The sequence below is a fragment of the Saccostrea echinata genome, unplaced genomic scaffold (genome assembly GCF_033153115.1).
Source record: "Saccostrea echinata isolate AGI-Se365-2 ecotype Australia unplaced genomic scaffold, CSIRO_AGI_Sech_v1 ptg000008l, whole genome shotgun sequence".
Classification (NCBI taxonomy): Eukaryota; Metazoa; Mollusca; class Bivalvia; order Ostreida; family Ostreidae; genus Saccostrea; species Saccostrea echinata.
In genome coordinates, this window is record NW_026889757.1 from 377087 (window position 1) to 401095 (window position 24009).

At 33.8% G+C, this 24009-nt stretch overlaps 1 protein-coding gene and 1 long non-coding RNA gene across 2 annotated transcripts; one reads left to right on the forward strand and one right to left on the reverse strand.

Annotated features, from left to right (window-relative positions):
• Positions 1 to 5487: 5487 nt before the first annotated feature.
• Positions 5488 to 9179, reverse strand: LOC133181195 (uncharacterized). The gene is made up of 5 exons (XR_009720436.1): positions 9138 to 9179; positions 8943 to 9022; positions 7952 to 8057; positions 6542 to 6617; positions 5488 to 5805 (listed from the first exon to the last, which is right to left on the reverse strand). It is a non-coding gene; the product is annotated as an uncharacterized LOC133181195 (long non-coding RNA).
• A 1160-nt stretch (positions 9180 to 10339) lies between these two features.
• On the forward strand, positions 10340 to 23335 carry LOC133181196 (methionine--tRNA ligase, mitochondrial-like). The gene is made up of 12 exons (XM_061315733.1): positions 10340 to 10498; positions 10631 to 10746; positions 10872 to 10943; positions 11340 to 11426; positions 14375 to 14503; positions 15166 to 15271; positions 15805 to 15932; positions 17448 to 17557; positions 20144 to 20243; positions 21864 to 21975; positions 22556 to 22747; positions 22956 to 23335. The coding sequence occupies exons 1-12, from the start codon at positions 10348 to 10350 to the stop codon at positions 23312 to 23314; spliced, it is 1662 nt and encodes a 553-aa protein (XP_061171717.1). The 5' UTR covers positions 10340 to 10347; the 3' UTR covers positions 23315 to 23335.
• The last annotated feature ends 674 nt before the right edge of the window (positions 23336 to 24009 follow it).

Genomic DNA, 24009 nt, shown 5'->3' on the forward strand with positions numbered 1-24009 from the left:
TAACTGTTTATTTACATAAGGAAGTAGTGAATCAAAGGAGACATCATGTGATGTCCATGACTACCCTACGTCTCTGTGTATTTAAAAAGTCCCATTACATTCACATTGCTACACTGTAGTCTTGAAAGATTCCCAACACTATCGACATCGTCATTGCTACCATGAATGGAAAGGCCGAGCCTATTTTTCTTCTCGTTGTCTACGGAAAGGTGTACCCAATGAAGGGCTATTAGTATGATAGTAAATCTTTTCTAGAATTCTAACTTTCACTGACAAAAAAAAAAAAAAAAAAAAAAAAAAAAAGAATGATCGGGCAAATTAAAGTTCTTGTGTAGAAGCTGCTGGGCCCCGCTGTGAATTTGAAATCTATGCCGCGATATTCTTTTATTACCGGTAAGTGAACCCTTGGTTTAACCAACATAAACAAGCATTCTGAGAGTATTGCATTAGCAATACTAGTCCCCTACCGGCAAGTGTAATCTGGTTCCCGTTAAAAATTGAAAATGCCATAATTCCGTTAAAAATCATTGAAGCGGAACGAAATGCAAACTTGATCTATAAGTAATCAAGGTTAAGTCACATACCAAAAATCAGCTCAATATCTGCAAGTGTTTAGAAAAAAATTGCGGAAAACCCTTTAAAATTGAAAAGGTCGTAATTTCGTCAAAAATCAATGAAGCGGAACGAAATGCAAACTTGATCTGTAACTAATCAAGATACACTCACATACCAAAAATCAGCTCAATATCTGCAAGCGTTTAGGAAAAAAATGCGGAAAACCAAGTGGGACACACTGACAGACAGACAGAGGGACAGAGAGACAGACAGAAGGACGGACAGACTCAGAGGAAACCTACAGTCCCCTCCGGTTTCACCGGTAGGCGACTAATAAGCCCACAAAGGGTACATTCTGTTCCGTAGACAACATTAGAAGATTTGCAGTTCAGGTTTTCCCAAGCTTTGGTATAGAAGCTCTGTCTTGTAAGATTACTAGGAAAAGAAGAGTTTGTCATCAAAACACCACATGTTTTACTGGTTTATCCGAGGACACCGATTGAACTCTTGGAGTCTGTGTCCCTTACAGACTCAAAGGAGTGATGCCTTTTTATATTGGGCGACGCATCTGCCACTGTCGTTTCGTTATATTGTGTACTTAGTCTAGTACTCATGAATTAAAAGGTACGAAACGACAAGTTTCCTCGGGGACAGACTGTCCACCAGCAGAGATACATGTTCGGTTAAAATGTAATATGGAGATAACGATTAGTAATCAAGCTCTACTAAGAATTTTCATATACCTTAGATAATAGGTAAAGAATCTTCATGTTTTTTTTCTATAATGCTGTTAAAGACTGGAATACATTGCCATTAGAGATCAAGGAGATGAATACTAAACAAAAATTTAAGAAATAAATTTTTCAAAGTATTATGCTATATTCTTTAAAAGTACACTGCCTAAATTCCATTATTTTTTTTTTTCATGTTATTCTTTTGTTACTAACCTAATTGTGATTTAAGGACTCCATTAGAAATAAGCTTTTATTTAAAAAAAGAAGAAGGAAAGAAAAATAAGCTTTGATGGATTATCCTTATACGTAATACTTATCATCTGTATGTCATGTTACTAATGCTCAAATATAGATCTTGATCAAGTAGCATCGTGCTGAGATAATGTCTGGGTTTTTTATCTGTTATGTTTTATATGTGTAATCTTGGCATTCTGTGATGTTTTACCTGAAAAAAATGAAAATAAACGCATTTTCCACTTAATATGCTTAAACTGTCAACTTAAAAAAAAAATCATCAATCAATGAGTCATTCATTAAAATAAATGATTCAAATGTGTTGAAGATGACATTACTGACAACATAAGAAGATGGGCGTGTTTGGCATGTGATCTGCAGGAATAAGGCATACGAAACATTAATAGTATAAATGTCTACGATTTGATCGGCTGACCAGCTGGACATACTTTACAAAGTTACGCACATGAGAAAATGTTACCCTTAGTTTGAAATACTTTGTCAGATTTAATACATCAGTCCGCTTATCTTGATAATTACTACATGTATAACTTAGTAACGCTTCACATAAATAACAAGCATTCTGAGATTATTGCATTAGCAATACTAGTCCCCTACCGGCAAGTGTAATCTGGTTCCCGTTAAGAATTGAAAATGCCATAATTCCGTCAAAAATTAATGAAGCGGGACGAAATGCAAACCTGATCTATAACTAATCAAGGTAAAGCCACATACCAAAAATCAGCTCAATATCTACAAGCGTTTAGAAGAAAATTGCGGAAAACCCGTAAAAATTGAAAAGGCCGTAATTCCGTCAAAATCAATGAAGCGGAACGAAATGCAAACTTGATCTGTAACTCATCAAGATACACTCACATACCAAAAATCAGCTCAATATCTGCAAGCGTTTAGGAAAAAAGTGCGGAAAACCAAGTGGGACAGACTGACAGACAGACAGACGGACAGCTAGACGGACGGACAGACTCAGAGGAAACCTATAGTCCCCTCCGGTTTCACCGGTAGGGGACTAACAAGCATTGTGAGAGTATTGCATTAGCAATACTAGTCCCCTACCGGCAAGTGTAATCTGGTTCCTGTAAAAATTGAAAATGCTATAATTCCGTCAAAAATCAATGAAGCGGAATAAAATGCAAACTTGATCTATAACTCATCAAGATAAAGTCACATACTAAAAATCAGCTCATTGTCTGCAAGCGTTTAGAAAAAAAGTGCGGAAAACCCTGAAAAAATGAAAAGGTCGTAATTTCGTCAAAAATCATTGAAGCGGAACGAAATGCAAACTTGATCTGTAACTAATCAAGATACACTCACATCCCAAAAATCAGCTCAATATCTGCAAGCATTTAGAAGAAAAGTGCGGAAAACCAAGTGGGACAGACAGACAGACAGACAGAGGGACAGACAGACAGAAGGACGGACAGACTCTGAGGAAACCTATAGTCCCCTCCGGTTTCACCGGTAGGGGACTAATAAACACCTATAGGGTCTAGTTAAATGCAATTACAAGTACATGTGTATATTAAAGTATCAGTAGGTTGGAAGAATTGCTTTCCCTTTCGGTGCAACAGAACCAGAATTTATCTATTTTAAAATAAATTATTACATGAAGTTAAACTGACAAAAGAATTGATTGTTTGCACTAAAAAATGTATTAACGCTCCATGCGAGGATCGAACCAAAAATATTTCTTTTTCCTTGCACTGGACGGGTAACGCATACTACTGAGCTATCACCGCTACACACATTATATGGTATTTAAAACGACAATGAAGCACCGCATTTACACACTGGAATTTTTTTTTTTTTTGGAAAAAGTTCATTTTTTATCGTCTCTGGGTCTTCTCTCCATTTCGTTTCTTTGAATTAAAATGCACACAAATAACGTTTCAAAATGATGGAGAGATGACCCAGAGATAGTAAATCTTTAGAAAAACGTGTTTTAAAATGTAACATTTTGTACCAAATGACTCTAACCAATTTTCAAGGTCTTTTATAGCAAATCAAAATACAATATCGGAAAAATATTTCTCTTTCCTATTTCACAGGAACCCGATACATCAAAAGAATGCTAAAATTTCATCTGACAGATCAATGAAATTTTCATTTTTCAAGTGCGCCCAGATTCCTGCCGAATGCCAATCAAAAGCGCCCTCGTTCTTTAGAAAAATGTAACTTTTCCGTGAACTTTGAAAATTGAAAAATTTATTGTCTCGAGCGGGAATTGTCCTCGCCTTGCACGCCCTCTTTCGTTCCTTCATATGTACATGCTGTCAATGGTAGATGTAGATGCGTTGATCGTTACTTGTGTAATGAAGATCTGGCTGTCCTTCTCTTAGACTCTGCTAAGAAACAATCCACCTTCTTTCATGATTCATGAGGAATCCGTTACTTTGTTTTCAACGTGTCTGTGATCGCATGTTGCAGATTTAGATCATTAGAGAGGTTTAGTTACAAGTGACGTAACAACGTGTACGCGTAACTTGGACGTGCACATAATATTTGACGTCGACGTAAATATTATGAGTTAGTTAAACTCACGCAAGTATGCAAATTTTCGTTAAAAGTGAGTACGGCAGATTCATGGTAAGGTATATCATATATAATTTCTATTGAAAATTCGAAGCTAATGGAAATTCATACCAAATACTAGTCATAGATAACGTACAATGAATAATAATTATCACATGTATTAACAGCTCTGTACCCTGTACAAGAAAACGAACGAAACAATGGAGGTTTTTTGTGTGTAGTATGTCATCAAAAAGTGGTGTAATTAGATATTTTAAAGCTGAGCATGACTCGTAAATAGGCATACGCCATATCAGCTTTCCTATCTCCGATATCAGCACTGGAGTATATAAACCCTTCGCATTCGTTACACCCAATTGCTTTTTAGCTTGTGATACATATATACAAATGACTTTGCCCTTTTGTAACATTTTATTTCATTGAATACCGTTTTACCCCTATTCCGGCTCTCTATGGTGCAACCGGTTGGATCACCAGTAAATACCGACATTGAAACTGCATCCTACAATAAAAGAACTGCCTTCTCCTTATGGATAATAACAGAGTTACTAAGAAATTGTTTAACTTTGATTATACCGTAAATAAAAACAGCTGGTCAGCAGAAATAAAGAAAAACAACTCCAACTTGGTACTTAATTATTTTACAAATGTTGTTCCTGTCTATGATGCCATGTCTACATAACGGATAGGTGCCATGTGAAAATTAAGGAATTAAAATACCCTGAAAATTTCAGGTGGTTGACAAGTGCAGATTACGTGAAAATGAACCCTAACGAGTGAACTGCCAATAGAGAGACTAGCCGCTATATCAATTTAATGAAGAGTCACCCGCGCGGCGCAGTGTTTAGAGAGTCTGCTCTAGGGTCGCGAAGTAAGGAGTTGATCCTTACGTCGCGGGTTCGAATCCCACTGCGGGACGTGGAGACCGGTCCTTCGGATGAGACCGTATAAGCCGAGGTCCCGTGTCGCAGTAGGTGTTGGCACGAGAAAGATCTCTCACTGCTCAAAGGCCGTAAGTGCCGAGTACAGGTCTAAATGAGCAGCCCTGCACCGGCAAGTGGTGGCATCTCAATTTGAGTGAAAAATTCTCGAAGAGACGTTTAACAAAAAAAAAAAAAAAAAAAAAATTTAATGAAAAACCTAGTGAAACATTATGTAACTTCTGTAACACTGGCTCTGTTTTTCTCCTAAAATGTGATGTTTATAACGTATTAGATCTCAGTTTTCCAGGGATTCGATACAAAAGTAAAAATTCGATACGGAAGTAAAAGTAATTTTTCTCTGTATACGTCACAAGTCACGGGGTGTGGAGGAACCCTTAAGTGTACTTATGCTACACATTCATCATAATAAACAAATTGATAGTACTTAATTACTTACTACATTTTGTGCAGTCCAAAATTTCCACAATATATTAGTCTTGTTATTTTTATTAACACTTCAAATCAGAAATGTGATTCCATAAGACACAGTCAAAAAGATATATCCTGAAAATGTACATCATGATTTTTGGACAACAATATCTCGAAAAAGTTAACAGTCAAACACTCTTTAACTCAGATAAAGTCGTATGAATATTGCCAAAATGATAAGGGCATCATGAAGGTCAAAGGAAAACGTCTAATTAATAACGGAACTGGTTTGTGAACAGGATCAACGTATAATAATAAATGTTAGTCGCAGGTGGCATCTTCGTCAAGGAAGGACGTCATTGCTGTTTCTCACAAATACACTACAATAGAAATAAAAGATATCAAATATACTTTCAGTTTAAATCACACAAAATGCTGTTTCTGAAGATTAAATTCATTGATATGCTTTCTCCGTAAATTCTAATTTTTCTTTACGAGTCAACACTGATTCAAAACAAGAAACATCTTAAATATTCTAATTCACATCGTCTATAACTGTGAAGACAGACCTTATGACAATGGGGTAAGTGATCTAACAGCTTTAAGGACTTTAATCGAGCACTACTGAATCTACCTGTGTCGTCTTTAGATTTTTCTAATGGTATCTTTATGTAATCTCCTTAAGCAATATTCAAGTTACATCAATCCTCTGTTCACTAGTACCCAAATAAGAATTTGCTTTCACGCAAATTCCAAAACAAATCTTTCATAATTAAAATGCACATTCAACATACCTTTCGGGGTAAAATTTCACAGACACCGCCCTTTTACTTGATAATTTTATAAAGGAATATAGTTATTCCAGTGAGTTATCTCCCTTGTCACAGGGCTAATAAACCTTAATGGGTTTTTTTTCTTTCATTCTTTGTTGCAGTGGAGCCTTTTCTCAAATATTAATCTACATTCAAACGTTTCTTTACAAATTGTAATTTTGAGAGTATTCAAAAAATAAAATATATGTACATAATTAACAAAAGGAAGATAATAACTTCCTGAACGTATAAAAAATCAATTTTACACGGTCATACTTGCATTGAATTAAATCAGTATACCTACCATACAACACCAAACAAATATCCAGAAGGGAAAGAAAAGGGTGATGAGGAGGTTTAATGCAATTTTGTCAGCAAATCTACAAATATAAAAGAAACAATACCTGCATTTAAGCTAGCGTTTTAAGTAACACCTTCCTGGTTTAATCGTATGAAGTTAAGAGAGTAATTCAAAAAATACGTAGACTATTGTCATTACTATCGTATTTAACGTCATCTCAAGCACGTAGCATCAGGGGGGGGGGGGGGAGGAGGAGGAGTGGGGGTAGTGAAGGTTAATTATTCAACCTATTCGAATATGTGTCAGAAGTATGGGAGAACATTTCCGCAACTGACAGCGAAAGACTGGGGAAACTTTAATTGGAAGCTGCACGTATTGAGACTGGCCTTCCAATTTACGCTTCTCGTTATTCTCTGTATTTTGAAACAGGATGGGAAACACTTGCTTATAGACGAGAAAAGAGGAAATTATGTTTAATGTTTAAAAAGATGGTCTCGCGCCAGAATATTTATCAAATCTAAATTACCTCCTGAAATTTCACAAACTATCCATGATATTATTGTAATAATATTGTCATACCCCAATGTAGAACAAATTTACTAAAAAAATCATTCTTTCCATGAACAATATCATTATGAAATGCCTTGCCTACAGAGATCAGAAACCTTGTGGTGACAAGGAAATAAACTAAATTTTAACTAGAATGAGACAGGATGTAAGTCTCCTTAAGTCAGATCTGTTTAAAATAAGCTTTCGGATAACACTCAGTGTTCTTGTGGATATACCAATAAATTCTTCCTGTATTGTAGAACTATATACTGAAATAAGAATAGAATTGTTTCACACCATAAGAAATAATAAGAAGCATCAGACCTTGATACAATTCTGTTTGGGGACGCAAGTTTACAAAATAACATCAACATTGTTAAAGCTGTACACGAATACATATATATTAAAAATCGTAAAGATTTTGATGCATAGCAAGCATAACCATTCTATTACTTTCATTCATTTCCTTGCACTTCTTTTCCCTTCCATTCCCATTTCCTAGCACTTTTTGTATTGTACATTCGTTGGTTGTACATCACGTTTATATAACTATATTTTCTCTGTGTTGGAGGGGACAATCTAAGTTGGTAAAAGTTGTGCCCAATCCCATTGATTATGTTTAAATAAGATATGATTAATTAAATCAAATCAAATCAACAATACCACCAGACCCACCTACATGTCTAACAAATGAGTCCACATACATGCATGTATACTTGTTAAATTACCAAAAGAAATAAATTTGAATTCAAATCTTTTTCAACTTCTCTTCTGTCGTCCTCTCTCTTTCTCTCTGTCTTGGGTCTTTTTTTAATTAGATTAAAACATCTTTTTTCCCATAAGAAAAATTGATATTGGACAAACCTTTCTTTTTTCACTTGTTGAATGACCACAGGGGGTGTTGGATTGGCCATCACAACAGTAGTCGTTGTGTGATGTGTATTCATGGTTTTGCTGTAATTTTTTATTCCTGAAATTACGAAGAAAAGTATGAGGAGTTTGCTTCGAGTTCCTCAGAAAATTTTATTTGGAAGGAGTTTTTGTAAAGTTTTATATTCGTCGGAGTTTTCTCTGGTCTAGATATACTTGGTCAAGGATAAAAACTTTAATAGATTTTTTTCATTTTATTTACAACCATACAGTTATTTCTTGAATGAAATTATAAAAGAGTCGAATTCTGGTTAACATTATAAATGATTGGTAATAGTTCAGCACAATGTGAAGCGGTTGTTTTGTATTACTAAAAATCTCCATTGCATTGTCTTTTTTTTTTAAATCAATACCGAAAATATAGATTATTACCGAAAAATTTATTAGTTTATTTCTAAATCAATGTATAGCATTTCCTAAAATCTTACATTAATATCCCTCATCCCAAATATATTAAACTCTGCTTTTTATAATTTCTTAGATTTTTAAGTAAAAGGGACCCTAGGGGTGAACTTCTTGGAGTAACATCCTATAATGGCAGAAACGTAAGCTCTCCAGGATCTTTGATTCTTTTACTTTTGTAATTAATACGTTGCCCAATTTTTTCCCCTCATATAATTTGAACAGCAGATCTTGTCAATGTTAGTAGGGGCTGACCCAGTCACTATACAGGATATGTATTGGTGAGAACTTAAATAATTTTTGTTTTAATTTTAGTCATGCTTTTCCTGCTTGAATTTTTTTTTTGGGGGGGGGGGGTTAAACAAGAACAAAAAGAACAATTTACGGAACAAAAAAAAGATTAAAAACAATGCTGTATAACCATCTTCAAATTCAAGCCTCATTAAACTTATAAATCAATGTATGTATCTTTGCTCATTATGTAAATTACGTTAACTGACTCACCAGAATGTAGCATACTCACCGTTTTCACTATTATGGTAGTCTGTTTATGGACGGTACTATTGGTATTCACTGTCCAGCAGATCGGTTGATTTAATGACACTGAAAAGAATCACGTGGCTCCTAGTTTTGTTTAGATTTTACAATTGACAACTGAAATTATCTAAATTTTCTTACATTTTCCCGGATGTTCAAATAAATTTGCTTAATGTCTTACCTTTTCAGCTCACTAAACTACTCCTGTTGGCTTTGTTCAAGTTCTCTAAATAATGACATAAGAATCACGTGACTTCTGAGTTTTGTTCACCAGAGAGAAGGCAGTGGTGGATCCTATCGAGTATTTACATCAGAAGAGGTGTTAACTATGTTCTGCAGTTTTCAGTAAATTAAAATTGTTTCTCATCGTAATTTGGGCTCTTCGTCCGTAATTTATTGTTTTCAATACATTGGTTTTATTTTCTAATGAACTTTTGATAACTAATAAATGAATATGATTTTTTATTGTTACGCTAATATCTACTTTTTCAGCATGTATCATGCATAAATGTCATTCTGAATATCTATATATCGAGGTAATATGGTTTTAAGTATATTCCTATATATCATTGCTAAAGTATTAATACGACATAAATAAAAAAAATAAAAATTCGGAGCACAACCAGCACGGAAGCGTAATTTTTGGGGATCAATCCGTATACGTAATCTATATTTTAAAACAAAATGCGGAATAAATAAGGAATTTTCTCTGCATTAGTAGTTTCGTCTTCTCTTTCAGACGACATGCTACATGTACAGTTTTCATCGTTTCTCAGAACTTTGGATCACGTTGGATATGCTCCATCAATGCATAAGTTTGCTATTGCTTAAATAGATTAAATGTTCTATAATGACTATGATTGTTTGTTTAAAAATCTTCAAGAATGTTTTACAAATCTTTCAGCCTCTTCTTCTTCATGTTTAATTTCTAGTGTTCAGTTTGTTTGGATACTAAACTAAGGTTTCAGCATATATTTTCTACAGGTGATTTTTAAATTGATTTAAATCCTGTTATTTCTTTCACATAAATGAAAAGGTTTGGGAAACAGGCAAAGCCTTTAAATTCATCACATTGGCTTTATACAGTGTTTGTTAATTAATTTTGTTAATTCCTAAGACCTGTAGGGGCCTATAGTTCAAACCTTTAACTTCCGGAGGTTTTGAATGTTTTATATTTTTCTAGCCAGGCAGCTTTGCTTTAAAAATTATGCATCCTTCCTGTCACGGTAAATGGATAGTTAGGATAATCTAATTGTGTCTCACCGGGTCCACAGGACAGTGTGGCTCACACGATATCGGGATCGACATTCAAATAATTTTGATCAAAGATGTCTGCGCCCTTGAGAAGAATCACACGAACATGGAGTAGAATGTGTTTTATGCGAAAACGGATGCGTCTGAATAGAATTGGAGTGGAATGGCTGCAGATATTTTCAAATAGATATAGACTTTTTCCTTTTACGAAATCATATTGCACACACCTGCAACCTGTTGGAAAAGAGAAGGTGTACATAACGACACCTATCTTTTATGTTAACGCTGGTATTTTTGTGTTTCTGTTTTGAAATATATGCCAAATATATATCAGATGATTCTGTTTGAATCTATATACAATACAGCTTCAAACCCTGTGTATATGTAGTATACTGGATATGGTTTTTTTTTTTTTTACAGCGCCACATATTGGACACCTTTATACAGCTTTGCTGGCAGATGCAGTTGCCAGGTTTCACACACTCCATGGGAAGGAAGTTATATTTTCAACTGGAACTGATGAACATGGACTGAAGGTTTGAATGTTCAATTAAAGATATGCCATATTTATAATTTTATTTATGGAGCGTTTATTAAGCAAAGATTTTTTTTAAATGAATTTATTATAAATTTAGCACAACATATTATTGTATGATTCCAGATTCAGACCTCTGCTGCTAAACACAATAAAAGTCCAGAGTTGTACTGTGATGAAATATCTGCCAAATTTAAGGTACAGAATTCACCAATCAACATCTGCAAGAATAATCATTATTTAATTGCATTTTATGAGAGTAACCCCATGGATGTTGGTGACAAAGAACTTTGGTAATAATTATGTTACATGTAGTGCTGTGATTCTAAGTGCGGAAGCTTAAAATGAAATAATGTAAGATTTGCCTCATTTATTCTTTAAAAAATTTTTAAAAAGTTATTGGACATTTGGAAAAAAAAAAGAATTCAAGTATGTGGACAAATTCAGTACATTAACATTACAAAATTTGTCCTGTGGTTTATGTTGATCTTCATATTTTTTACTTGTACTTTTGTCATATTGAAAAGCAAACTTCATGATAAGTAGATTTTAAGAATAACAGGAACTTTTTATGTTGTAATACTGTTATTTCAGACACTGTTTGACAGGTCAGGTGTATCATACAGCTATTTCATCAGAACAACAGATGAAACACACACAAAAGCTGTTGAAAATTTATGGGTAAGTAAGATAAAAACACTCAAAAACAGTCTATGCGAAAGTCACTGGACCGTCGGTTTTTACCAGTAAAATTTGGTTCAGGTCGGTAAAAAATTCATAATACAGGACAGATTGTCCGATGAAAATTAAGGCCTAAAAATCTGAATTAATATGTATGAGGGGCATTTCAAAAGTTCTGGCAACTGGTATAAAAAATTTTAACTACATTACAGATTAAAATGACTCTGATACCACTGTAAAGCTTAGGCAAATATGCATTAGTAGTGACGTCATTTTACATTCAAAATGACGTATAGGTCTGCTAAAATGACGTCATAATTAGGTATACTCTGTATACTGGGCGTAAAAATGACTGATAAGGAGAACAATTTTTTTGTTGAGCAAAGAGCGTATTGCAAAATTTGCTCATTGCTTGACTTTACGGCAACAGAAATAAAAGCCGATTTAGATGTAGTATATAGAGAGCATGCTCTTTCATATCAAGCAATAGCAAGATGGGTAGTTCAATTTAAAGAGGGTAGAAAATCAATTGAAGATGACCCCCGTTCGGGGCGTCCAGTTTGTGCATATGGCGAAAAAGAAATCGTCTCTGTTCAAAATACGATAGCTGATGATGCTAGATATATTGAGGAAATAGCAGACTTAACTAACATTAATTCGTCAGCAGTTTTTCATATTTTAAAGGAAAACTTAAAGCTTAGGAAAGTCTGTGCTAGATGGGTTCCGCATCTTCTCTCGGAAGAGCAAAAGGCTTGCGCATCCGAGTAGAAATGGCTTCACAGTTACCAACAATTTATGAAGATTGTGACCAAAGGCGAATAAATGAGATTGTAACTGGTGATGAAACATGGATATATTTTTTTTAACCGGAAACTAAGCTCAATAATAAAGTTTGGATCAGTGAAAATGATACAAGGCCTCAAATTGCACGCAGAAACCGGTCTGTCCAGAGAGTAATGTATGCCTTATTTTTTTATTCTAAAGGCTCTGTTGCTCAAGTTCTGGTTCCAGAACACAGCAGTGTTACTGGTCAATTTTATGCAGATCATGTCTCGTCTCAGACCAACAACCAGTACTAGAGGAATAAAGCTCCTCTATGACAACGCACCTGCCCATAGATCAGAGGTAGTAACCAAATATTTAAAGGAAAATGGTATTGCCGTTTTACCACATCCACCCTATAGTCCTGACCTAGCTCCATGCGATTTTTGGTTGAATGCCGTTATCAAAGAAGCCCGCCGAGGACGGCGATTTGAAAGTCGTCATGCAGTCGGAAGTGCCGTATTCCAGTGTATGAAGCGTATACCGATAGAGGACTATAGGGCAGCATTTTCCACATGGATTTCAAGACTGAAAAAGTGTGTCCAGGTCAACGGAGACTATTTTGAGGGATTGATATAATTTAATTTATGATAATGACGCTCATTAATTTACCACACACCAGTTGCCAGAACTTTTGAAATGCCCCTCGTACATATGGTTTTATTTTCCACACACATCCTTTATTCGATCCATTTATTTGATCAATTTAGCAGTAATTTTAATCTATAACAATCCTGTCATGATCGTTTATTTCCAATTCAAATTTCCTCTGTCATGGAAATTAGATCTAGAGATAACTCATACATAGATTCGGTTGGGGGAAATTATTTTCATTATTAAACAAGAATAACCCTAATGAGATACTTCAGGAAAGAAATTTTAAAGTGCATTTTACAGTTTAAAAAAAAAATCTTTGACAATGTGTAATTTGATTGTATGTGTCAATTAGCCAGAAAAAGAGAAAATTGTATGGAATTGTATGCTACCTTTTAAACAGGAAAATTATTAATAATAAGCTTGATCATTTCATAATCTCAAATCTTGATCTATTTGAGGTTCAATTTAACAGTGAGATTACCCCCCCCCCCTTTTTTCAATCTCTGTATCATACTGATGTAGGATTGAATTTTAAAGAACAAGGTCGGTCTGGTAAGTAAATGCGTGGTCTGATAAAATATATATTTTTACCAGACCTTATGTCCTGTAAAAATTTTTGACTTTCACATAGACTGCAAAAAGCTTCATGAACTCATAGGTAAGTTTGAAACTGCTAGTTGCTGTCATTTTGAAGCCTCCTATGGTTAGAATTATGTCGTGTCAAATCATCATGTTGAAATAGCTGAGATGGCTAAAATTCATTGAAAGGAGAGAGAAAAGAAGATCAATAAAAAAATTAGATAAAGTTTTATTTGATTTATTTCACTGGTTTCATTCCATAAACAGACATGGAGATTTTTTTTAAATTTTGGCTAACTCTTATAAATGGAGATATATATATATATATATATATATATATATATATATATATATATATATATATATATATATATATATAGGAAGCACAAAGAAATTTACTTTTATAAATATACCCACTTCCACCCCAACCTGGGATTGAACTCTCAACTTACGGAATCTGTCTCCTAGCAGTACAGGAACAGCACACTAAACAGCTTGGCCATCTAGGCAAGTAAAAAAAACTAGCTTTCGATGCCGATGGAATACTCGAGGCATTGTCCTACACTACATAACTGCCCCAAATGAAGAAATATTAACATAGAAAGCACAAAGAAATTCACTTTTATAAGGATACCCACTTCCGCCCCAACCTGGGGTTAAAGGAAAACACCTGTAAAACATTAAAGCCCTAGCTCCAGAAGATCAAAAGTTATGGACAAGGTTAATGTTTCTGCAGACAAACAGATAGAAGGATGGACAGAGCAAATGCTATATGCCCAAAAATCTTAGACTACAAGGGCACAATAATCACATTTGGATTAATAACAAGATACAAGCTTTGACCCATTTCAAAATACAATCAAAAGTTTTATAAACAGTATTTACAAAATAGGTTTTTTTTTATGCTTACCAAATACATTGTTAAAGAAGAAGAATAACTGATTTTGTAGACAACACTAGTAAAGAAAGGCTATATCTATAAGGGGAAGTATGAGGGCTGGTACTCAATATCAGACGAGGAATTTCTTAGTGAAGACGAGGTCTGTGATCAAAAAAAGGAGTCGGGGGAAATCCAGAAGGTAAGAACAAGACTGGCGTACTTCTGTAAAATGATGAGAATACATAGTTAATGTTTATCATTGCACACCTTATCATATTATTACATTTTGCTGATGTTCAAAGTTTTCAGACTTACTGATTGACTCATTTTCCTGAAAGTTATTGCCCTTAGACTTTGAAATTTTTTAATTACATGTATTAACTGTTTTCTGGACTTATTTTTTTTGGCTGTGCTTGTAGATATTAAAAGAGAAGATTTTGATATTGATGACTTTCAGTTTCATTTTTACAAGAAAGTTATTCCCCTTGAACTAAAAAATATTCTAATTATTTACTGTTGTCATTACATTTTTTTTTTGCTGTGCTTGTAGGTAATCGATTGATTTTTACTATGCATTCTTATAATAATGACTTACAGATCAAGTTTTGAGTTTCATGCTGGACTCATTCTCGATCACCATAGTTCTGACCCTTACATTTTGAAAATTTTTAATTATTTATTGTTTTGTTTTGTTTTTTGTTTTTTAAAAAAAAAAACTTAGTTTTCTTTCCTTTTTTTTTCTTGTAGATTATAAGTTGTGGTATCAACATCTGATTAAAAAAAAAGAAGCTGCAAAATGTTATTCAGTAATTCTATTTAATAATCCTCTTGTGCTTACATGTAAGTGGTTCTCAATGACAGGTGTCGGTCAGCAGTGGACAGCCAGTGGTGTGGATGTCTGAGGAAAACTACATGTTTAGACTGACCAGCTTCAAGGCACAGCTGATTAAATGGCTCAACACTGGAGGTACCCACATTAATTCATAAAATTAGTAATGAACATAGCCTGGTAACTCTATGAATCATAATGGCTGGATATGTATATTATTAAATGATATACAGTTAAACTTTGATATCTCAAACAATGATATCTAAAATATCAAGAATATATCAAAGTGATTTGAAAGTCCCAATTACTTGTTTGGTTGCCTGAGTCACTCAGGTTTAGACCTCTTGTTGTTATGTATTTGATCATCAATATCTCCATTCCTCAGATATCTCAAAGTTTTTACATGGTCCAATTGAGTTGAGTTCAAGATAAGGTTTGACTGTATATAATTATTTGAGCAGAAGCATATATGATTGACTTCATTATTGTGTGCTATGTTTCTCCCCAGTGATATATCCAAAAACCTATATGATTGACTTCATTATTGTGTGCTATGTTTCTCCCCAGTGATATATCCAAAAACCTATATGATTGACATCATTATTGTGTGCTATGTTTCTCCCCAGTGATATATGATTGACATCATTATTGTGTGCTATGTTTCTCCCCAGTGGTATATCCAGAGGAGAAGAGATCTCAGGTAGACTTAGCTCTGAGGAATTTACAGGACTTGTCCGTGTCTCGTAGCAGCTCCAGACTGTCCTGGGGAATTCCTGTTCCAGGGGATTCCTCACAAACAGTAAGTTTTTGAAAAAAGTGTGGAAATAGAGTTAACGTGATTGCATTCCCAATGGAGTTCTTTCAGACTGTGAGAAATAAAATCTGCCTTGGAATTTCCTCCTACTTTGGAATCTGATATTGAAATTGCTGACAAATTGACCCACATTTTGTGTCACATGCAGAGGAGAGCGACACTTAGGGATCACTTTGCCAAGCATCTGTTTGTCTCTCTGTCCTTCTTTCACACCTTATGTCTTGATAACTGTTAGAGTTAGGGGTTTGACATTTGGCTCATATATGCGAGGGTTACCGACCTCGTGACCTTTGAATATAACCTTTGACCTATTTTCAAAATACAGCGTAGTGCTGATACACACCTATTCTTTGACTTTTTAGAGGTAAGTTTGTGCTATTTGGCAAATGGACTGCTTGTCATAAGCCTTACAGTCTACCTGACCTTGACCTTTGGCCTTTTTTCAAGAATACTCTGAATTGTTGTTATGTTTTATGAATTTTGAGAAATGTGGCTTTGTTAACTAGCATTTATAAACATATTTTTAACCTACTGACATTTTCTTTCAAATGTATTAATTTTTTTTACCACACAAACTAAAATTAAATGTATTCTGTTAGCAATCCTAAATCATTTGGCCTTTTAGATAAATGCCAGTTTTTCTTGACTTGACAGAAAAGGTCAAGTGATGTTCTTGATGGGAAAAAATGTGATTTTATGATTGCTCCATTAGTTGTCTTTAAAGAATAAAATGGAATTGGTATTCTGACTTGAGATCATGAATCTTGGGAATTGGTGAATTTAACATGTATTAATCAAATTTTTAAAAAAAATTTTTCTCAACTTGGCAGAAAAGGCTGATGTTGTCTCGACTTGATGAAAAAGCCCATCCTTTGTGATGTTCCGATTATTCTGTTAGTTCAGGATCAGTATATACTGACTTGGGCTTGTAAATCTTTGGGATTGTTGTAAAAAACTTCTATGGTTGAATGTTTATTTTTAATAAATTCAATTAATTATTCAATTTAACTTGAATTTATATTGATTGTAACTTTTTTGATAAATATTATTTATCACTGTCTTGCTATCTGTGGATATTTTTTTTCTTTGCTCTAATGCTAATATAATGTTTAAAAAAATATATGATCACCTTTTCATTTTATTTATTTCTTTAATGATGCTATAACAGGCAACACATGCATTCCTTGGAACACTCTAGTTGTATTTATTGTAGCTGGCAGATTTTTCTATCTTTGCTTATTTTCATTTGATGTTTTTTGCTCTTGATTAAATTTGAATTTGGTTATTCACTGCATGCATTCATGTAAGGAAATGTGAATTTTATTACATTTTTCATTTAAACAATAATGCTTGAATAGCAATTAGCAGAAAAGAACTGCTTGCATTGGAGAGTAAAGATTTCACGAGACATACCTGCACATGAATGTAGATATCTCTAAAAATGTGTTCTTACTGACAGTATATTTTCCTGTTGAGTGTTTCTTTTGGTTTTATTTTTAGATTTATGTGTGGCTAGATGCCTTGATGAACTACTTAACAGTAGCAGGATACCCTGGTCACCTACAGAACTGGCCACCAGATATCCAGATAGTAGGCCAGGATATACTCAAGTAGGAATTCCTGTATAGTACAATTTTATTATGGCTGGTGCACTTTAAAAAGTACATGTACTGAGATGTCCTTATCTGTTGTGATTTTGTGTTTTATTCTCAAAACACTTTATACTTCATAAGCTAACTTAAATATTTTAATCTTACTTTCTGAAACAATTTGTAGCTCACCTCAATGAAGAGGGGAGCTTATGTAATACCATTTGCATCAGAGTCCCAGGTTAAAGTTTTTGGAGCAAATTTCTTTCCACGTACTTCCATGTACTTTGTTAATTAGTGATGCATGGATGACACATCTTGTTTTCTTCGCAGCACAGTTAAGGCTACAAAAAGGGGGCGGAGCCTAATTTGTACGGGAAATGTTAACTATGACATCATACAAAACCAACAATTCTTAAAAATCCTACAAAATGAAATGATTTGCTATTTTAAACTATAGGAAACCATCAGACTACATCTAAACTTACTTTAACATGCTGTTTTGGCTTTAGTTAAATGCCACATAGCAAGGTATAAACAAGTTACTGATTGCGTTGCACTTGTCGATGTGACGTCATTTCGTAAAACCTGACGCAGTTTGTATGCAGTAAGTGGCGGATCAAGAAATATTTTCACAACAAAAAATGTATCCTATAATTAAATAAAATATTATTTAAAGATATTGAAGAGGCCATTGACTTGGATGCAATGTCTTCTTTATGATTTTATTCATATATATTTCGTAAATTTCCTATTTAATTGATACTGCCATATATTTGTATGCAAGTACATCATAGGGTAATGTAAGGGTCTTAATAAATCAATCTAGTGCAAGGGCATACACTCAATGGATCACAGGAAGCTTATACATATAAATTCTAGTCTGAAAAGTGCTGCAATCCTGGTGAAATCTTGAAAATGAATTAATTATATCTATATTTAATGCCGTTGACCAGCAAAAAATACAGAATGTGGTCATATAAATTTGATTTTAACAATGAAATAGCAGAATCTATAGAGGATCGCAGTGCTTTTCAGAAACTACGATGCGTTTTGAAAATATTTATACTCTAAATTTAGAATTTTAAATTGATTATGCCCTTGCACTTGTGAAATTTATAGGTGACCTCAATACTGCAAGTATATGTGCTATATCACGTGACTGCCGCATCACGTGACAAGTCTAAATATAAAATCTTATCGTCCTCAGTATGTAGTTATTAACCATAATTACATTTGTCGGATATCAATAAAGTACTGAAAAGAATTGCCACCCTGATTAAGAATATATTTTCAATCACAAAAATTGCTGATATTTCCATTGCGCACCTTAACTGTACTGCGTTCACTGTACCTTGGGTTTTAGATGCTGCATTTTCAGCCAATATATTCCATATAAATGACCAGGTTTAAGTTTTTGGAGCAGATTAAAGTTTTTGTAGCTGCTCTCATTCCAAGTAACTATAAGTCCTAGGTTTTCCAAACTTGCATGGATGATACATCTAGGGATGCACAGTACCAGACTTGCATCAGATACTGGATACTTGCTTCAGGTGTTGGATCCATGTTGACCTTGTTAAAGTTTTTTGGAGCAGGTTCATCTTTAAGTAACTATAAGCCCTATGTTGACCAGACTTGCACCTCTGATGTTTGGAGGTCCTTGTTTGCTCTGCTCCTATTTTGTATTGTTTAATGGACTTTTGAGCTTGAATACTGTTCGTTATCTCCATATATTTCATATTGCATCTAGAGATGCACTCAACCTTACTGGCTCCAGATGCTGGGTTTGACCTATATTTTCTGGATGATTGAGTGACCAGGTTAAAGCTTTTGGAGCAGATTCATTCCAGTGTACTTTAAGCTCTACCTGGAGGAAACCTGCATGGATGATGCTTCTTGGGATTCAGACTACCAGACTTGCTTATGATGCTTTTCCAGATGAATAACCAGGTTAAAGTTTTTGGTCCAGGTTCATTCTAAAGTATCTATAAGCCCTACGTGGACCATATTTGCATGGAAGATAATCTAGAAATGCACACTACTAGACTTGTTTGGATGCTGGATCTGACCTACCTGATTGGATGAGTGACCAGGTGAAAGATTTTGGAGCACAACCATTCCCAAGTAACTATAACCCAAATTCCACAAACTTGAATGGATGATTAAACTAGGGGTGAAAACTACCAGGCTTGCCTTGATCCTGGATTTGACCTATTATTTTTGGGATGAGTGACCAGATTTAAGTTTTTTAAAGAGGCTCATTCCCAGGTTACTCTAACCTCTACCTCAAAACACTTGCATGGATGGTGCATTTAGATATGCACACTACCAGACTTAGTTTGGATGCTGAATTTTACTTGAATTTTCTGGATGATTGAATAGAGAAAGTTTTTTGAGTGAGTTCATTCCCAAGTAAATAAAAATTCTACCCAGGCCAAATTTGCATAAATATTGCATATACAGATGCACACTACCACATTTGTTTAGTGTAGCAAGGCCTTGCTTAAATACAACATTCGTTGGGGTAAGCTATGTAATCTCTAATTACCTATGTTGATGTTCAGGTTTATATAAAATGCCATACATATATTTTCTTGTACCTTCCAGGTTCCATGCTATTTATTGGCCAGCTTTCTTGTTAGGTGCAGATTTAGATTTACCAAAACAGATTGTTTGTCATGCTCACTGGACTGTTGATGGATACAAGGTGTAGATTCTTCTGTAGTAATTTGTAAAAATAAACAGTAAAATCTATCCATATTGGCATTAGCAGTGTGAGAATTTTATATAAGAAGGTTATGTAGATATTTTCAAGACAAAAAAAATGAAATCCGCTCACCCACCTCTATTTTTAAACAAATTAGGATGAGAATCTAAAATTTAAATTTATATGGCCTAAACAAAATCTTTTTATACCCCCCGCAAACGAAGTTTAGGGGGGTATATTGGAATCAGCTTGTCCGTCTGTCTGTCTGTCCGTCTGTCTGTAGACGAGATTTTGTCCAGACCATTTCTTGGAAACTGTTGCAAGGATTTGTCTGAAAATTTGTATACTTATTCTTTGCCATATGAAGGTGTGCACCTGGTATTTTCATCATGATTGGATAATTTTTTTGCATTTTACAGGTGTTTTTTTTCATTTTTATTATGTGGTTTTGTCCGGATCTGTTCCCAGAGACTATTGCATAGATTTGTATGAAAATTTGTACACTTATTATTTACCATATGAAGATGTCCTCCTGGTATTTTCAACATTATTTGATAATTTTTCTGCATTTTACAGGTGTTTTTTTTTTCATTTTTATTGACTTGGTCATTTCGGGTTCATGTCTAAGGTTTGAGACATAGAATCTAGAACATCTGTACAAAAATGTGAACTACAGCTTAAAACTACTCATTAGAACTAAAAAAAAAATCACAAGTATTAAAAACAGTCTTTACATTACACAGCAGATAGTGTAAATCCATTTGTCCCTTTGGAGTAATGAGTGGACATGCATCCAGTTAAAGATTAATTAATGAGTTCAGTGTGGGAAGCTGTTAGGGCATCTCTGATCAAGCAAGTCTTATTTATATCTCCTGGGAATTGGGCAGAAAGAAATAAAGATCTCTGTCGTCTAAGTCTCTTAATTGTAATTTATGTCTGTCAAAATACATAGTTACCGGAACCAGCCTTTTATTTTTCAAAATGAGTTTGATATAAAGGTATTAAGATCAATTTGATTTTGTATAATTAATTATGATATTTTTTTTTTTCAACAATCAATTTGCAGAGTGTCATGTCTCACAAAGATGACAGATAGTTGCAAACTATTTTTTCAATGTAATTAAAAAACACTGTAATTACTAGCATTGATGTTTTATTAGGCTGCACCTTAGTTTCATTCATTAAAAATAATATAATGAGTAATTAAATTTTCACTCTAAATGTTTAAGCAAATTGTGAACACCTCTCACATCTAGAAAACATTAGTGATTTGGTACCTTCTCTGAAAAAAACCCAGCGGGGGGTATTTGTCCCTTTTGGACAGTTCTAGTTTACATTGGCATTGAGATACAAATGTGTGAGTGAACTAAATGACATTAATAAATTAGCACAGAAAAGTTAAAAATGTTTGTTCAACATGATTTCTACTTTTGATAATACATGTACACTTTTGATAATACATGTACAGTATCAAATATTTTTTTTTCACATCATGCCATTAATTGCAATGCATTTATTTATTGAGTATGTAGTTAACGTCCTTGCTGTAATTATTTTGAAAAGACACTAGAAATGTACAATTATTATTGATGGTAGTCTAATTCAATATTTCTTGTTCAGATGTCAAAAAGCAGGGGCAATGTGGTGGATCCAGAGGAGCGTATGAATAGATTGACAGAGACAGGATTCCGATACTTTCTGCTTAGATCTGGGACAGTTTTCACTAATTGTAGTAAGTGTAATAAATGTAACATCTTCTTGTGTTAATGCCGTTACTGAAATTTCAAATTTTATATCACATTTGGATGTACGGTAGCAATTATGGAGATGGTTATACCAATATCAGTAGTAGCATTACTGTTACCGAATTTCTGTATCAACTCTGGTACAATAGCCACTAAGTATCTTACATGTAGATGCATATAGCTCTTTTGTTTTGAGGGAATTGAAATGCAAGATTTGGTGTCTTTAAGTGATATTGACTTTGTTGTAGCTTATGATAATATTGACTGTTGTAGACTATATAATAATATTTACTTTGTTGTAGACTATAATAATATTAACTTTGTTGTAGCATATAATAATATTGACTTTGTTGTAAACTTTAATGATATTGACTTTGTTGTACTCTATAATGATATTGACTTTGTTGTAGACTATAATATTATTGACTTTGTTGTAGACTATAACATTGACTTTGTTGTAGACTATAATAATATTAACTTTGTTGTAGACTAATAATATTGACTTTGTTGTAGACTATAATGATATTTACTTTGTTGTACACTATAATAATATTGACTTTGTTGTAGACTATAATGATGATGTTGCTAAAGACATTATAAATGCAGAGATTGTGAATACATACCTAAATCTCCTGTCCAGAACTTCATCAAAATCCATAAACAAACAGGCCATATTCCCCGCCTTTGATGGAGAGGCTTTCCAGTCATTTTTCACAGAGGAAGAAAGGGATATGTTTAATAGCCTATCAGATTTAATAGGTATTTTTAAAAACACTATTTTATGTATTCATTTGCACTTCATTTTCTTTCAATGTAAAAAACATATTTTATTTGAAGTATATACAGTGAATTATAAAGAGGGTCCAATTTGTAAAATTAAGGAATGGGCATTTTGAAAGTTACTGTTTCAAATAAATGGTCTCTTTTCTTGTATGTTCTTATATGTATGTTTTTTTATTCCTTTCAGAAATATGTAATAATCATTACAAAGGATTCTTGTGTCACAAAGTATCAGAAGCCATTTTTGAATACCTCAGATGGAGTAATAAACTGTTTAATGATCATGAACCATGGCAACTGTGTAAGGATCCAATCAATGAGAGTCATGTGCGTTGTTTACTACATCTGAACATGGAAACATTGCGAGTGTGCTCAATTCTGTTACAACCATTGATACCAGATATTGCTAACCAAGTGTTGGACAGACTTGGGATTCGTGAAGGGCACCGACTGATTAAGCATTGTGAAGAGAGGAGACAAAGTCACAGAGATAGAGATCACCTTCTTATTGTACAGAAAAACTATATTATGCAGAGAATTAAATAACAACTAGAGCACTGATTAAACACTCATAAGTCAAAATTTCATAATTTTTATCATTATCTTGCAAATGGAGTGTTGAAAAGAAAATGTCAGCTTACACAAAAGTTATAAAGATTGAATTGTAATTTACAAATTTGATATAAGAGGTTCTTAGCAAACTTTTCTCAAAAAAGCTGACATGCCTTAATATGCAGAGCATATCTTGAATTCTGGGGTCATGAATTTCACAGTTGTGGTAGAGACGAGAGATACCATTGCTCAAATGACCATTCAAAACATTTGATTACTAGACAATATTTTCAAAGCTACATCTAGCAGTTTTAGTATATAGTTAAACAGCTAACTTCATGGGGATCATAGGTATCTTATGTTAAGGTTTTTATTACACATTAACCAAATTTTTAAATATGCAAACCGTTTGACTTTATTTACAGGAGTAGAAAAAAGACTATTGAAGATGATATTTATTTGGTTTTGGCCCAACCCCTTACATTATATTAGGACAATGATCGTGAAATTCATTATTTTTGACTTCTGCCAATAAATGATGTCTACCAGTGATCCACCCTTCCAGACAGCTGAAAATGTTTGAATGTTCACGGCTGACAGACTTTGCTGCAAAACTCAACAACTCGACAATTGTCGAAACGTGTATCAGAAAAATCACCAGAGCAGATCAGTGTAGTGAGAACTAAACA